The 14,492-nt window shown below is 49.2% G+C and overlaps 2 protein-coding genes across 14 annotated transcripts in view; one reads left to right on the top strand and one right to left on the bottom strand.

Moving 5' to 3' along the window:
• SAMD11 (sterile alpha motif domain containing 11) overlaps positions 1-2,002 on the top strand; it is a 326,185-nt gene extending 324,183 nt beyond the window's left edge. For all 11 annotated transcript variants that reach the window (XM_081923525.1, XM_081923528.1, XM_081923522.1 and 8 more), the window contains one exon: positions 523-2,002. In XM_081923525.1, the coding sequence (XP_081779651.1) occupies positions 523-771 (249 nt within the window). In that variant the 3' untranslated portion in view covers positions 772-2,002. The remainder of the gene's footprint in view (positions 1-522) is intronic.
• The window catches only part of NOC2L (NOC2 like nucleolar associated transcriptional repressor), a 78,474-nt gene continuing 65,218 nt past the window's right edge, over positions 1,237-14,492 (bottom strand). For all 3 annotated transcript variants that reach the window (XM_081923567.1, XM_081923565.1, XM_081923566.1), the window contains exons 18-19: positions 5,129-5,266; positions 1,237-2,877 (exon numbers count right to left, since the gene is read on the bottom strand). In XM_081923567.1, coding sequence (XP_081779693.1) covers positions 2,756-2,877; positions 5,129-5,266 — 260 coding nt within the window. In that variant the 3' untranslated portion in view covers positions 1,237-2,755. The remainder of the gene's footprint in view (positions 2,878-5,128; positions 5,267-14,492) is intronic.

Below are 14,492 nucleotides of genomic sequence, written 5' to 3' on the forward strand. Positions count from 1 at the left end.
CATGGAGTGCTGTGATGATAAGTATATCAGGAGCATAATGACCCCTCTCCCCCAGCATGTGTTCTGCAATCATGTACACATGTGCAATTTGGGATTATGTGAAATTTAGCATGACTATCTGTCCTCTCCTGCCCCGTTAAATCAAGGTGCTAGTAGATAGACTTTTAAAGCATGTGTCCAGTCTCTGATTATATGATTGTCCTGTGGAGATCCCCTCTCACCAACCACTTCCCTTTATTTATGACTTTCACCAAGACTATCCACAATGTGTGCGTGTGGAATTACTCAGCTTGTATGCACATGGTTTTAATTTGCCTACTTTGTGCACGTTGCCTTTTCCAGAATTTGTTTTGTCAAAACAGCCCCCTGCTAGGGTCCCCCAGGCTCCATAGCTGCCTCCCTGACCTGTACAGATTCTGCTGAGGAATCAGCAGCACCAGGCATTCGTTGCTTGACCCCAGAAGCTCTCTTCTCAACCCACCCATTAATCTCCCCTCTTCCTTTTGCACTTTCCCTCCACAGGTAGCCAAGAGAGTCGGCCGGGTGCTGTACATGGCTAGCTTCCCCATGGCTTTCCCGCTCCAGCCCCCGGGCTTGCGACCCGCAGACCGTGACTTGCCTCCCGCTGACCTCCGCCCCTCGTCGACAGGAAGCGTGACCTCCTCCCCGTACGGCAACGCTCTCCTCCCCGCCAGCCGCATCTCGCCAAAGCAGGAAAACGGGAACCCTTTGCTGGCCGGCCTCAGCGACACGTCGAAGCCGCCCTCGTAAACTGCACAGCCCCAGGCAGTCAGCCAGCCTCGCAAGGGTCCCTGGCTTGGGCTGCTGGGCCTTCCAGCACTGGAACCAGCCAGCCGAGGAACCAAGAGAATAATAATGCATTCAGCGTTGGGGTTTTAAGGGGCAGGGGTCGGCGTAATCCAAAGATTTATTGGAAGCAATTTGAAAAGGGACACCGTGACTTTTTCTTTCTTTTCTTTTGGAGAAAAGGAACGTTGTTTGGGCTTTTTTCTTTGTTGCCTTTACAAAAAATGCAACTTTGGGGAAGAGACCCTCAGCACCCCCTTCTTCCCTTCCCCTAACCGCAGCCTCCCGCCAGGAGGAAACACTCTTCCTTCCCCACTTCTGAAATGTGTCCCTCGCTGGAACCTGTTCCGTTCCTCTTTCAGGGTGTCTATGCATCGCTCAAAAAACAACTTTGAAACAATACCAAAGACAGACAACTGACCCAACGCCCAAGTTCCGGTCCATGTTTACTTCAGTTTGGATGGTACGGCACAGCTAGCTCTGTGGGGTACAGGTTTTTTGTGTGCTTTTCTCTTTTTTTAAAACTGCATTTTCATGCTGCTTAAACATTGCAGATTGACTGTGAAAGATTCCCTCCTTGCTGGGCACTGCACAGACTTGTTTTGCAGAATAATAATAATAGCCTTGTGGGGGGGGGGGCAGAAGGGGAGATGAGCGTGGAAGAGGCTGGGAGGCAGAGTTTACCCCCCACACCTTAAACTGCGTGTGTACAGAAGATGTGTGTCCCATTTTTACTTTGTTTGTGTGGGGGGAGTGTGTGTGTATTTTGTGGGGGAGGGGGGGGAAGAGGCTTGTTGCAGAGGATATGGAGTTGCACATTTTTACCTGGTCCCCCACCCCATGACCAGGTAACAGGTACCTGAGTGAGCCCATCGGGGCAGGGCCCTCTACCTTGCCCCCCCTCCCCACCTCGAAATTTGTACAGTGATGGAAAACAATCATGTGATCGATGCTTGTCTGCTTTTCTCTCTCCTTACCCTTCTGTTTTGAAAACACCTGCACGCTCAACCTTTTTTCCCTTACTCATTTTTTTTTTACTTTTGTTTGGGGTGGGGGTGGGGAATCAAACAGATCGCTCAATGGTACCTTCGCTTCTTTATATATTGTAAATGGTCGTTATCCATCACATCCAGGCCAACGCTTTCCAGCAAATCGATTTAAATAATAATAAAAAAGAAATCACTTAATTTATAAATTGGTTGCTCCGTGGGCCGGCTGTGTCCTTAAGAGTCTTGCAAAAGTACAAAAAATAATACACAGAGTTGAGTCGGGGGTAAGCAGAGGTGAATCTAGCGAATACAGTTCTCAGTGCAGAGTCTCTTCTGCCCACTATGAAGAGAGACCACAAGCACCCAACTATTAGCCCTTCTCTTTCCTAGAATCTGCTTTAGCATAGCTGTACCAGGGTTTTAAATGGCAGAGGGCACTGGCTGGCAAAGAAAGACTTCTCTGCACCCCTAGAAGCCGTGTGGAATAGGTAAGGTAATATTAGGAGATACCTGCCACCAGTTAATTGCTGGAGCTTCCCCACTGGAAGCGGTGGCTGGCTAATAATGGACAACACAAGCTCTGGCCGTGCTGGTGGGCTTGGGGCTGGCTTCCTTCCAACAAAATGGGGATTTGGAGGTGGCAGATCCGCCCTCCCCATGTTATTTATAAAGTGGCAGGTTTTAACAAGGGCCTTTTTATCTCCTTGCCTGAGCCACTTTACTGCTGCTGGCAAAGTCACAAATTTTACTGTTTCTCTCCAAAACGTATAAACTCTGCTGCACAAGATTTTCACGTTTCAAGTGGTGCCTTGGGGGACAGGGGAGGCGGCCTCAGCAGAGCAACTTCCTGCCCCTGCTTTAAAGGGGCACGTGGGTTACCCTACCACAAACGCAACACCTCCAGATCCATTCCCCTTGCCCCTCACAATACCCATCCCAGTTGTCTGCTGGCGCAGCTGTCAGTCAGCATCAGAGAAGTCCAAGTCTTCCACCATGTCTTCGGGTCCCTGTGCCAGCTGCTTCAGCTCCGCCCGTGACAGCTGTTTCCCAACGCCCTTGCGGCCGGCCCCTTTGCCTCCCCCTGTGGAAGGGAGAGAGAGAGAGGTGTAAATCCTGCCTTATCAGGAAGGAAGAGGAGGGGAGAGGGAGAAAGAGGCAGGCAGAAGCGGCTCATTGCTAATTAATCACAAGCATTAATTAATTTATCGCCACCGCTGCATCTTCCAGATAGCAGGGATGGAAGGGAGGGTGAACAAGCGCTTCTGTGCTCCTCTAATTGCAATTTGGAATCAAAAAACAAGGCGTTTTGGGAAGGATGGTGCAAAAAGTTGTTGCCCCCCTCCCACCGCTCTGCACTGCTCTTTCTAAGTGGGACTCTTGAGTTTAAAACATGGGGCAGGCTTTTTTCCTGAAATCTCAGCCCCAGCCATCCTCAGGGGAGAGAGAACAGTCCTGGGGTTGTATGCAGTGCTCATCCTACTCAGAGCAGACCCATTGAAATTCATGGCCATGGCTAGCATCGGTCCATTTATTTCAATGAAAGGAATCCCTTGGCACAAGCATTTCTGCATGCCAGACCAAACAGTCTTTCTTTTCCTCCCCACATGGGGCTCTTCTGGGTTTTCTACTGACCCTTCCCATAGCGGGGTGGGGGCCTGTTGTGCTTGCATAACTTGTTCTACCAGCTCCCACTAGTGCAACTGCTTAGTTGAATCTGGGTCCGTAGGTTTACTCTGAGTAGAATTCGGTTGGCTGCAACTCCTAGGCAACATCGTACATTAAGATAGACACAAGAAATGCAAGGCCCTCCACATGTCGTGAGACTACAACTCCTATCATCCCTGACAATAGGCCATGCTGGCTGATGGGAATTGGTGCTCCAATATCTTCTAGAGGGCAGCAAGATCCCTATCCCTATGGACAGTACAAGGCCAGTACCCCAAAGCTCCTCTGCCCAAGCAGGTCACGCAAGTTGCATTTCAAAGCTTGAGATGATCACTGGTATTGAAAAAATCAAGCTTAAAAATTTTAATGGCTGCAACTGTCCCTGGGACTTTGGGGTGAAGAACAGGTAAATAATGCTTTAAAATTATATGCCAAGGTCTGATATCCTTGGGAGACCCACCACCATAGTGCTGACAGTAAGGGACATTTCTCAGCCCTTACTGAAGATGCTGTGGATTGAACCTGGGGACCTTCTGCGTGCAAAGCACATGCTCTCATGTGCTGGCCCCCGCAGAAACATGGGCGCATACGCCCCTGCGCTAAAATGCTTATTACAGTATAGCAGATCTGGAAGGGTGTTTTTTTCCCTCCCCCCCCCAAAACAAATGTCACTGCACATCTCAAGGGAGGGGCCAACTGGTAACATCCGCCCCGAAACAAGCACTGAGAGAGAGAGGCAGCTGTGGGAGCCGTTTCCTTTGCCAGGCTCTGGCAGCCCCAGATAGAAATAGCTCCAAGAGCCGGCAAGGAGACTGCCAAGCGTTCCCAGCCAATGTTCGCTCCCATCTCTGCTGTTCATCTATTCTGGGCAACGGCACCAAGGTCCGTGTGCCAACCCTCTGCCATCTGTCACAGTGAATCAGTCAGTGGGGCTGGGCACAGCTCTCTCCTCTCATTTTCACCTCAAAGCCAGGAGAGAAATCTTGTTAAGGAAGGGGGGAGGAGAGGTGGACATCCCCGCACCATCATCGCCACCCCAAAAGGGCTTTGCATCCTTTAAACCTCACCCCTCAGAGAGAAGGGGAAGGCAGCAGCGCACTTGGAGATAATGGGAAAGGACAGCCAGAGCCGGTGGCACTCTTGACAAGCAACGTCCTTCTCCTGGCGGAGACTTCTCTTGTTTGCGTGGATCGTCACCCAAGGCAAAAACACTGCTTGTCACCACCCTGGGCCCTGCTTCAAGGACCTCCACTGCTTATCTTTTCAGGCCAAAACGATGGAATTGGTATGCGTGCGCGCGCGCACACACACACACACACATACACACACCAGTGTAGCGGGTAAGTGGCTGGATCCAACCCAGCACCTTCCTCCATGGGCACCAGCTGCTCCTCTTAAAGGGATCACCAACAAGACAGTACGAGGTGTGCAGAGATATGACAACCAGGAAATGTGTGTGTGTCACACACACAAATGCACACACACACCTGGCAAAATGCAAGCTGCGTAGCAAGCAAACCCATTTCCAAAAAACGTAACAGGTAAAAGGCATATTCCTTCAGATCCCATACTAGAGGTCAGGAGCACAGGAGCAAAAGCCTACATCTCGCCTCACCAATATGCCCAACGTCATTCCTCCAAAGGAAGCCGTGGCAGCCCTCTCTTACCATCTGAATCACTGGAGCTCTCGTCATCGTCATCTTCATCGTCCTCCACTTTGTACTCTCCTTCATCGCTGTCATCCTCTTCCTCACTGCTGCCAAATGAAGTGTCATCTAAACTGTCCTTCTTGGCCTTTGATTTCCCTGCAGCAAGGAGACCGAAAGAAAAAAATTTTTTACAGAAAGGGTATCAAAACATTTAAGATACTTTTGCAACACGGGAAACTGCATAGTCTCAGATGTCAGACACAAAGGTAGCAGAACAAGTCAGAACCCAACATGTTGCTCGCTTTGACAAGGTGGGGGGGGGAAGAATCTATATATTCCTTGACACGATGGCTTGCAACCAAATTTTGCGTTACATCATAGCAAAGCAGTCTTCAATATACAAATACAAGGAGAGCCTTGGGGGATCAGGCCAGGGGCCCAGATCTGGTCCAGGATCTGGTTCTCACAGGGGCCAACCAGATGCCTCAGTGGGAAGCTTGCTAACAGAACCTGAGCACATGAGCAACACTCGCCACTTACGACTCAATCAACTGGCACTGAGGCCTATTGCCTCCGACACTGGAGGAAAGAACACCACCATCTTGGCTAGTAGCCACTGACAGCCTTACCATCCACAAATCTGTCTAACCCTCTTTTAAAGGTGGCCATTGTTGACTCTTGTGGGAGCACAAAAGCATTTCTCAGTTTCCTTTCTGCACACCATGCATGATTCTATCATGTCAACTCTGAAAAAGCCCCAAATGTTGCACCCCTTGCTTATGCGGGAAAATGCCCCCTATTGGAACAGCACTCCAGCCATGCCATGCCCCCTATCCAACAGGCCACACACACAGACCCCTGAAGCCCTTATGAAGGTGCTGGCAACCACAGCTGAGTTCTGCTAGGTCCCACTTGAGCAGAACACCAAATGTTGCACCATCACCTGGGTTGGGGCAGCCTAGGAAAAGTTCCCAGGAGCAGAGAGAGATGTTTGGGGGCCTGAATTAGCCCCTGGGTTTACACGGACTTGAAAAAACCAACCCACCCTCTCCCCAAATTCACTTTGGCTCAAAAGATTTCCTTGCTGCCTTTTCCCTGACTGCTCAGCTCTCTCCACCCCCCAGGGGACCAAGCAGAAGATGGATGGCAGGGTTGCCTTCTGCGGGAGATAATCCTGACAAGCACCTGAGCAGCCTATCTCTGCAAGCGCAGGAGAAACAGAAAAAAGTGGCTCTTCTGCCATCCCCCTCCCCAGCCCAATCCATCACACGCCGCTGGCGGGGGGAAAGGGGTTATCAGCTGCAGCGGCTGCCTGGCGATGGAAGCCTGCCCAAACCGGGCTCCCGAACAGAGCTCAGCTGCGACCGGCAATTGCAAGAGCCAGCACCTTGATTATTTCCCATTACCTTTGCAGCCAGGGAGCTGTGCGTGGTGCCGGGGGGGGGGGCACATAGGCAGGCTTATGTAACTTACTTTTAAAACCATTTTCTAGAAAGAAAGGGGGAGAAGCTTAATCACAGGAGAGCAGCTGGGTGGATCTGCCATGCTCATTTTTTTCTTTGCAACTCTCCCCAACCAGAACATCTGCGCGGGTCTTTCCACATCTCTCTCTTCATTCAAATCTCTCCTCAAAACTCTTCCCCACCCATGAAATCTTCATTTTCACAGACACCCCTCTCCCAAGCTGAACATAACAGCCCTCTTGAACCAGGCGAACAGGTGACCTTCCACAGTAGTCAACCAAATGTCTCAGGGAAGCTCACAAGCAGAGCAGGAAGGCAGCAGCCCTCTCCTCCGCAGCCCCAGCAACTAGTATTCGGAGGTATAATCATAGAATTGGAAGGGACCCCAAGGGTCATCAGGTGCAACCCCCCTGCAATGCAAGACTCTCAGCTAAAGCATACATGACAGGTGGCCATCCAACATCTGCTTAAAAATCTCCAAGGGAGAATAATAATTTATTATTATTATTATTATATTATTATTATTATTATTATTAACTTATACCACTCTGGGTGGCTTCCAACAAAACACTAAAATACAATAACCTATTACACATTAAAAGCTTCCCTAAACAGGGCTGCCTTCATGTGTCTTCTAAAAGTTTGGTAGTTATTTTTCTCTTTGACATCTGGTGGGAGGGCATTCCACAGGGCAGGAAGAAGAGTCCACAGCCTCCCAAGGGAGACCATTCCACTGCTGAACAGCTCTTACTGTCAGAAAGTGCTTCCCGATGTTTGGTCGGGAATCCCCTTTCTTGTAACTTGAAGCCACTGGTTTTTCTTTTCTTTTCCAGGCTAAACATACCCAACTCCTTCAACCAGTCCTCATAAGGCTTGGTTTCCAGACTTTTTATCATCTTGGCCACCCTCCTCTGCAAAACGTTCCAGCTCATCAATATCCTTCTTAAACTGTAGTGCCCAGAAGTGGACACAGTACTTCAGGTGTGGTCTGACCAAAGCAGAACAGAACAAGACAATTACTTCCCTTGATTGCGACACTAGATGTCTGTTGATGCAGCCTAGAATAGGATTAGCCTCTTTTGCTGCTGCATCACACTGTTGACTCATGTTAAGCTTGTGGTCTACTAAGACTCCTAGATATTTTCCACATGTACTGCTGGCAAGCCAGGTGTCCTCCATCTTATAGTTGTACAGCTGATTCTTCCTACCTAAGTGTAGAACCTTACATTTGTCCCTACTAAAATTCATTTTGTTAATTTTGGCCCTGTTCTCCAATCTGTTTAGGTCATTCTGGATCCCAATTCTGTCTTCCGCAGCACTGGCTACCCCTCCCAGTTTGGTGTCATCTGCAAAATTTATTAACATCCCCTCAGTACCTTCATCCAAATAATTTATGAAGATGTTGAAAAACAACGGGCCCAGGGCAGAACCCTGCAGCACCCCACTTTTCACTTTTTCCCAGGCTGATGAAGAACCATTTGTAAGCACTCTTTGGATTCCATCAGTTCAACCACCTACAAATCCACCTAACAATTACTTCATCCAGCCAACATTTTACCAGCTTCTCTGCAAGAATATGAGGGACTGTCAAAGCCTTACTGAAATCAAGATACACTAAATCCACAGCATTCCCCTGATCTAGCAAGCTTGTAACTTTATCAGCTCTTCTGAACAGGAAGGTTCCTGTCCATCACAGCTAATGGCCAACCAATAGACCCAGCTCTCTCAGCGAATCTGTCTAATCCTTTTTTACTTGGCCCCATTGCTACATCTTAGGGGTGACAAATTCAATAAAGCAATGACATGCTGTGAAATCCAGCTTTAATCAAATGAATTTGCTTGCTATTGTGCCTTCTTGATCTTGGGTTCTATCCAATGCTAGTTCTTACTTAGGGTAGACCCACTGAAGTTGATGAACATGGCAGCAAACACACTTTGGAACTCCCTGCCTACTGACACCAGGCAGGTTCCTTCACCCTGTCCCTTTCAATGCCTGCGAAAGACATTTTTGTTTAGGCAAGCCTACCCAGAAACATAAAATGTTGACATGCATTTTGCTCAGGATTTAACTTACTGATGTTTTTAAATTATTATTTTTACAGAAAATTTTATTGTTTTATTCTTTCTGTAAACCACATCTAAATCTTGTGAAATAAACAACATAACCCAACATAATTTTACTGGGTCTAATCTGATGCCACTCTTTCTCCCCCACCGAAGTTCAGACTGTAAGCTCTTTTGGGCAGAGACTCTTGCGTCTAAAGCCCCATTATGGACACGGGTGCCTCTCTACAAACCAACCAGCCACCAGCTTTTCAAACATACAAAGTGCTTTATTAATTTTTCTCATCTCCCTTTTTGCCCGAAAGGCCGCAAGAGGGTCTATCTCCTAAGGCCACCCAGGGAGCCTCACGACAGAGAAGGAATTTGAACCTTGGCCTGCAGGACTGAATACCTACCCCACTCCTCTCTCCTCCTTGCAGGAGATGATGACGACAGATTGAGAGCATTTGGCTTCCCTTTCTGGACGAGCCCGGGGAGGGGGCAGGTTGGAAGAATTACCACCCACTGTGGAATCCTGTGCCTCCCACTCCTTTTTCCCACTGACTGACTGCTTCCCAAGACACACCAACCCCCCAGCAGAGGAAAGAACAGCAATGCCCCCAGACACTACGGAGTTAAGAGCATCCTGTTCACATCATCTAGCCCCCCCACCTCGTTTTCCCCCACCGGAATCCCTGCTAGCAAGAACCGGAGATATTAGCCTGACTTTTAATACAATTTGGTTGGGAAGCGAGCGCTCTAAAGGCAGCATTAATCACTTTAACGATGAAGCTATTACTGGAGGTGCGGCGGGAGGGGAGGGGAGAAGATGGGAAATTTTTCCACGCTTCCCCGCCCTTAACCCTCCCCACCCCACCCTCAGGAGTGCTTGCAGCCGTTGCAGGGAAAGGGTCTGTTTCATGCCATGCTGGGTTGGAGGGGGGGGGCAGACTGTGGATACTGGTGGGGTGGGGGTGCTGCCAGCCCTTCCAGGCACAGAGGTCTTGCGGCATTTCATTCCCACTGAACATCTGAGTGACCAACCCAGCCTCAAGTCATGAGCTCAGTAGTCCCAATCCTGCACCATCAAAACATTTTGGCCAGGATACTGGGTCTTGAGCTTCCACACTGTGGACACTCTGCACACCACAGAACCACAGGAAGCTGCCTGATGAGGCCACTGGTTCATAGAGCTCAGTATTGTCCACATTCAGTCTGCAAGTTAGATACTCTACCACTGAGCCCTTAGGACACAAGAATATAAGGAGCTGCTTTAGACAGCCAGGTCCATCTAGGGTCAGTACAGTCTGCACTCAGTGTCAGCGCTGCACTGAACTATGGCCCTTCCCGAACAGGGAGAGCTGTTGCATTCATAGAATCACAGGATCTTGGAAGGGACCCCAAGGGTCATCTAGTCCAACCCCCTGCAATGCAGGAATCTCAATTAAAACATCCATAACTGATGGTCATACAATCTCTGCTTTGAAACCTCCAAGGAAGGTGAGCCTAACAATCTCTGGATGGAGTCCGTTCCACTGTCAAAACAGCTCATGTCCTATTTGGGGGCTTCCCAGAGGCACTTTGCCCCAGGCACTGTAGGAAAACACGAGGCTGACATTTGCTCAGATCCAGCAAGGCATGGATGGGATACATTGGCCCTCCAAAGGCCGCTGGAATCCCAGGGCCCACCAGTCCCAGTCAGTGTGGCCAACTGTCAGCGATGGTGGGAATTGTAGTTCAGCAACATCAGGGTGGGGTGGGCACAGGTTCCCCATTCCCGTGTTAAAGGCTCCTGGGAGCACCATCTGGAAAAGGCGGCTGCCTGCTATCTCTCTGCAAGAGTGGCTGCTCTGGCTTTGATTAAGGTTGATTAAAACAGGGGTGGGGAATTTGTGACCTTCCAGAGGTCACATCCAGCTCCCATCAGTCCAAACTTGCATGGCCAAAGGTCAGTGGCGACAGAAGCTAGAAACGAGCTACATATGGAGCGCCCCAGATTCCCCCAACCCCTGCCCTAAAATGGCATTCTCTCCATCACGCTACTCAATGCGTTGGTTTCCCTCATCCATAAAATGGGCATAAGGAATCATAGAATTGTAGAGTTGTAAGGTACCACGAGGATCATCTAGTCCAACCCCTGCAATGCAGGAATCTTTTCCCAACATGGGGCTCAAATCCACAACCCTGAGATTAAGAGTCTCATGCTCTACCGAATGAGATATCCCAGCTGTAAACACTACTCACCTTAGAGAAGATATGTGTTTAAAGGCAACTGGTGATGCTCCCTACCCCAAAATAACCAAATGCTGATCCTTACAAACACACAGAAACACACAGATTATCCCCACAGTGGAGTAGGTCTAAGAAGGACAACCAGTCTATTAACTCTCCAGCTGGAAAGGTTATAGGGAGGGAGCAGTGCAGCAGCTGAATGACCAGAGAGACCAGAGACCTGGGTTCAAATCCCTACTTAGCCATGAAGTTCACATAATAAATTATAGCAGTCAACCTCAAGAGAGCTGATGTGGACAAAAAAATGAGACAGAGAGAGGAAAAGAGAAATTTGGGAAGGGCCATAGCACACAGAAGGCCCCAGGTTCAATCCCTGGCATCTCCAGGCAGCGCTCAGAAAGGTTCCCTTGCCTGAAACCCTGGAAAGCTGCTGCCAGTCAGTGTTGACAATACTTTGGCAGATGGACCAAGGGGTTGGTCTCAGAATAAGGCAGCTTCCTAGGTACTGCAAATTCCGTCACAATCCTCCAGATAGAGAGGGAAGCTAATCTTGTCTTTGGAGCTCTGTTCATTGTTTTAGGTTGTGTTTTAATTTATGTATTATTATTAATTATTATTACTGCAACGTGATGCTGTTTCAGCCATGCTGTCAGCTGAATTCCTCAGTTGAAAGGTGGGGTGGGAATAACAACAGCAGAACAAACAGCCACACCACACCACAAACAACAAGTTTGGCTGCATTTTACAAACAGGCAGAGTAAATGTATAGACACACACACTTCTAGTGAATTATATCTTTCATTTAGTCAAAAACGTACAAGAGGCAGGGAAATGCAAGTTATAAGCGAGAGAGAGAGGAAGAGAAAAGAGAAGAGAAGAGAGAAGCACAAAACTCCCCTGAGGTAAAATCTGAGATAATCACCTATGGTTATTACATAATCTATTCTTCCTCCTCCCTCCTCCTCTTCCTCCCCCTTCCTTACCCACTGACATTTGGGTCGACAGGCTAATTATCTGATAAAAGGAACACGTCCAACCTCACCCGGCACACAACCACACACACACACACACACAAACATATACAATCGTTGCTCATTACAGATCAGGCTGGCTAGTAATGTATGCACAGTCACGCACCAGGAAATTCGTTCCCGTAACAAACCGGGGAGCGGAGGGAGGGGGGAGAGGAAGACCGTTCCCTCTGGCCGCCCCACACAACCCTCCCCCCTCCCTCCCCACCCCCCAATATTAAATTGGCGTAATATGATTACGTGCTGGATAAATGAATGAACGCGCTAAAGTTCATTAGAGGCGCACCGTCGCTTAATGCGGACAGATCGCTCATTACGGGCCCCGGCGCGGGGAGAGGCGGCAGCCAGCGAAGCGGCTCCTCGCCGGCTTTAATTGCCTCGTGACAAGGCAATCCACCAGCTCTCCCCAAGCCATTAATAACCGCCCGCAGCAGCCAGCCTCCCCTCCTGGAGCTCCGTCAGCCGGTAAATGAGAGGAATGAGTCCGCCGCCGCCTCTCCCCACTGCGACCGCAGACAGGCCATTGATCAAATCTGGCAGGCGAGGGGAGGCCATCTTACACGGGGCCTCGTTCTCGGAAATTCAACGCGGCTCTGGCCCGAGGCGTCCAAACCCCCTGACCTTTCTCTTTCCCCCGCCTCCCTCTCTCTCACACACAGACAGAAGCAAGGCTCCCCACACTATCCATTCCTCTTAGCATCACTAGTCCAATTCATCATGGTGATAGATAGATGATAGATAGCAGCCAAATGCGGCCCTGCGCTCCTCTGTATCTGGCCCTCGGGACTCCCTCTAAGCCACACCTTCTCTCCCCCGGGCCATGCCCCTCACAAGTCCCACTCAGCTGTTTTTGCCTGAAATGTGCCCTTCAACTGCGACAATGCTTCCCTGGATGGAGGGTAGAGAGGGGTGGTTCAAGTGTGTTTGAGGGAAAAGGCCTACGGTGCCCAAAGGTAAAATTAGCATTCATTGCCCCGCCCCATTTTGCCCCTGGCCCCACCCACCCCTCACCTATAGCCTGGACAGGACTATGGCTCCTGCAGTGAAGTCCTGTTTTTTAGGGGAAGCTTACATTACTATTACTCCAGCTCTCCCAGTGATTCTCCACAAAGCCTTTTTGAAGCAACTTAAAAGGTAAAGGGACCCCTGGGCATTAGGGCCAGTCGTGGCCGACTCTGGGGTTGCAGCGCTCATCTCGCTTTACTGGCCGAGGGAGCCGGCGTACAGCTTCCGGGTCATGTGGCCAGCATGACTAAGCCACTTCTGGCGAACCAGAGCAGCGCACGGAAAAGCCAGTTACCTTCCCACTGGAGCAGTACCTATTTATCTACTTGCACTTTGACGTGCTTTCGAACTGTTAGGTTGGCAGGAGCAGAGACCGAGCAACGGGAGCTCACCCCGTCGTGGGGATTCGAACCGCCGACCTTCTGATCGGCAAGCCCTAGGCTCTGTGATTTAACCCACAGCACCACCCGCATCTCTAAAAGCAACTTAAGAGGGTTTTTTAAAAAAAACCACTACATGATATTAAAGAAATAAAAAAGATGTATCACTCAGTAGGATGAATCTACTACAAACCTAATGTGATTTTATGGCCATGGCCTCTTTTGCAAAAAGGAAACCCTGAGAAAGTTAGGTCTGTGTAGATTGCTTGGCTCTTTCTTCCATCTACAAATTACAAAATTCCCCCGCTTTTGTACTAATGAACAACAGTTTACAGGAGTCAGGCAGCTTGCAGAGTCATGAAGTTAAGGGGCCACAGCAGAGAAGGCCCCGCTTTGTACAAACTTTGATTTGAGGCCCTCCTGCCCAAACAGGAAAGTACATCTAAGCAATAATTGCAGTGTGGCTCCTGTATATGGTCATTAGTATACTTAAAAATAAAGTAAAATATAGACCATTTCTTCTGAGGGAAGCCACACAGAAGAGAAGAGAAGAATACAGTGATACCTTGGGTTACAGACGCTTCAGGTTACAGACTCTGCTAACCCAGAAATAGTACCTCAGGTTAAGAACTTTGCTTCAGGATGAGAACAGAAATCACGCAGCAGCGGCGCAGCGGCAGCAGGAGGCCCCATTAACTAAAGTGGTACCTCAGGTTAAGAACAGACCTCCAGAACGAATTAAGTTCTTAACCTGAGGTACCACTGTATTCCCAATTTCAAAGCATCAGTAATGTGGCTATTGAGACATATGTGAACACCCTCCAATAGTTCTTATCGGAATGGTGGTTTTCGTTTCAAACAAACAAACAAAGTACTAGTCCTCATGTTTGCAAACTTGGAACATGTGACAACAAAAATATATGGATTGTGAATCAAAATGAAAGCACATTCTAGTTACCGTATTTTTCGCTCCATAGGGCGCACCAGACTATAGGGCGCACCTAATTTTTAGGGGGGGAATTCAAGAAAAAAAAATTATTTAAAGGAGCGCTGAGCAGAGCCTGTATGCATCCCAGGCTCTGCTCAGCGCTCCCTTTCACAAGCCGCATGGAGTGTGTGTGTGGCTCTTGGGGGCTTTTCCCCGAGGAGGGAGAAGGGCAGCCAGTCAGTCGGGCTGCAGGCTGCTGTCCGCAAGCCTTGGGAGCCCAGCGGGAACTCCCGCCGCACT

The sequence above is a fragment of the Podarcis melisellensis genome, assembly GCF_964234715.1.
Source record: "Podarcis melisellensis genome assembly, chromosome: 8".
Taxonomy (NCBI): Eukaryota; Metazoa; Chordata; class Lepidosauria; order Squamata; family Lacertidae; genus Podarcis; species Podarcis melisellensis.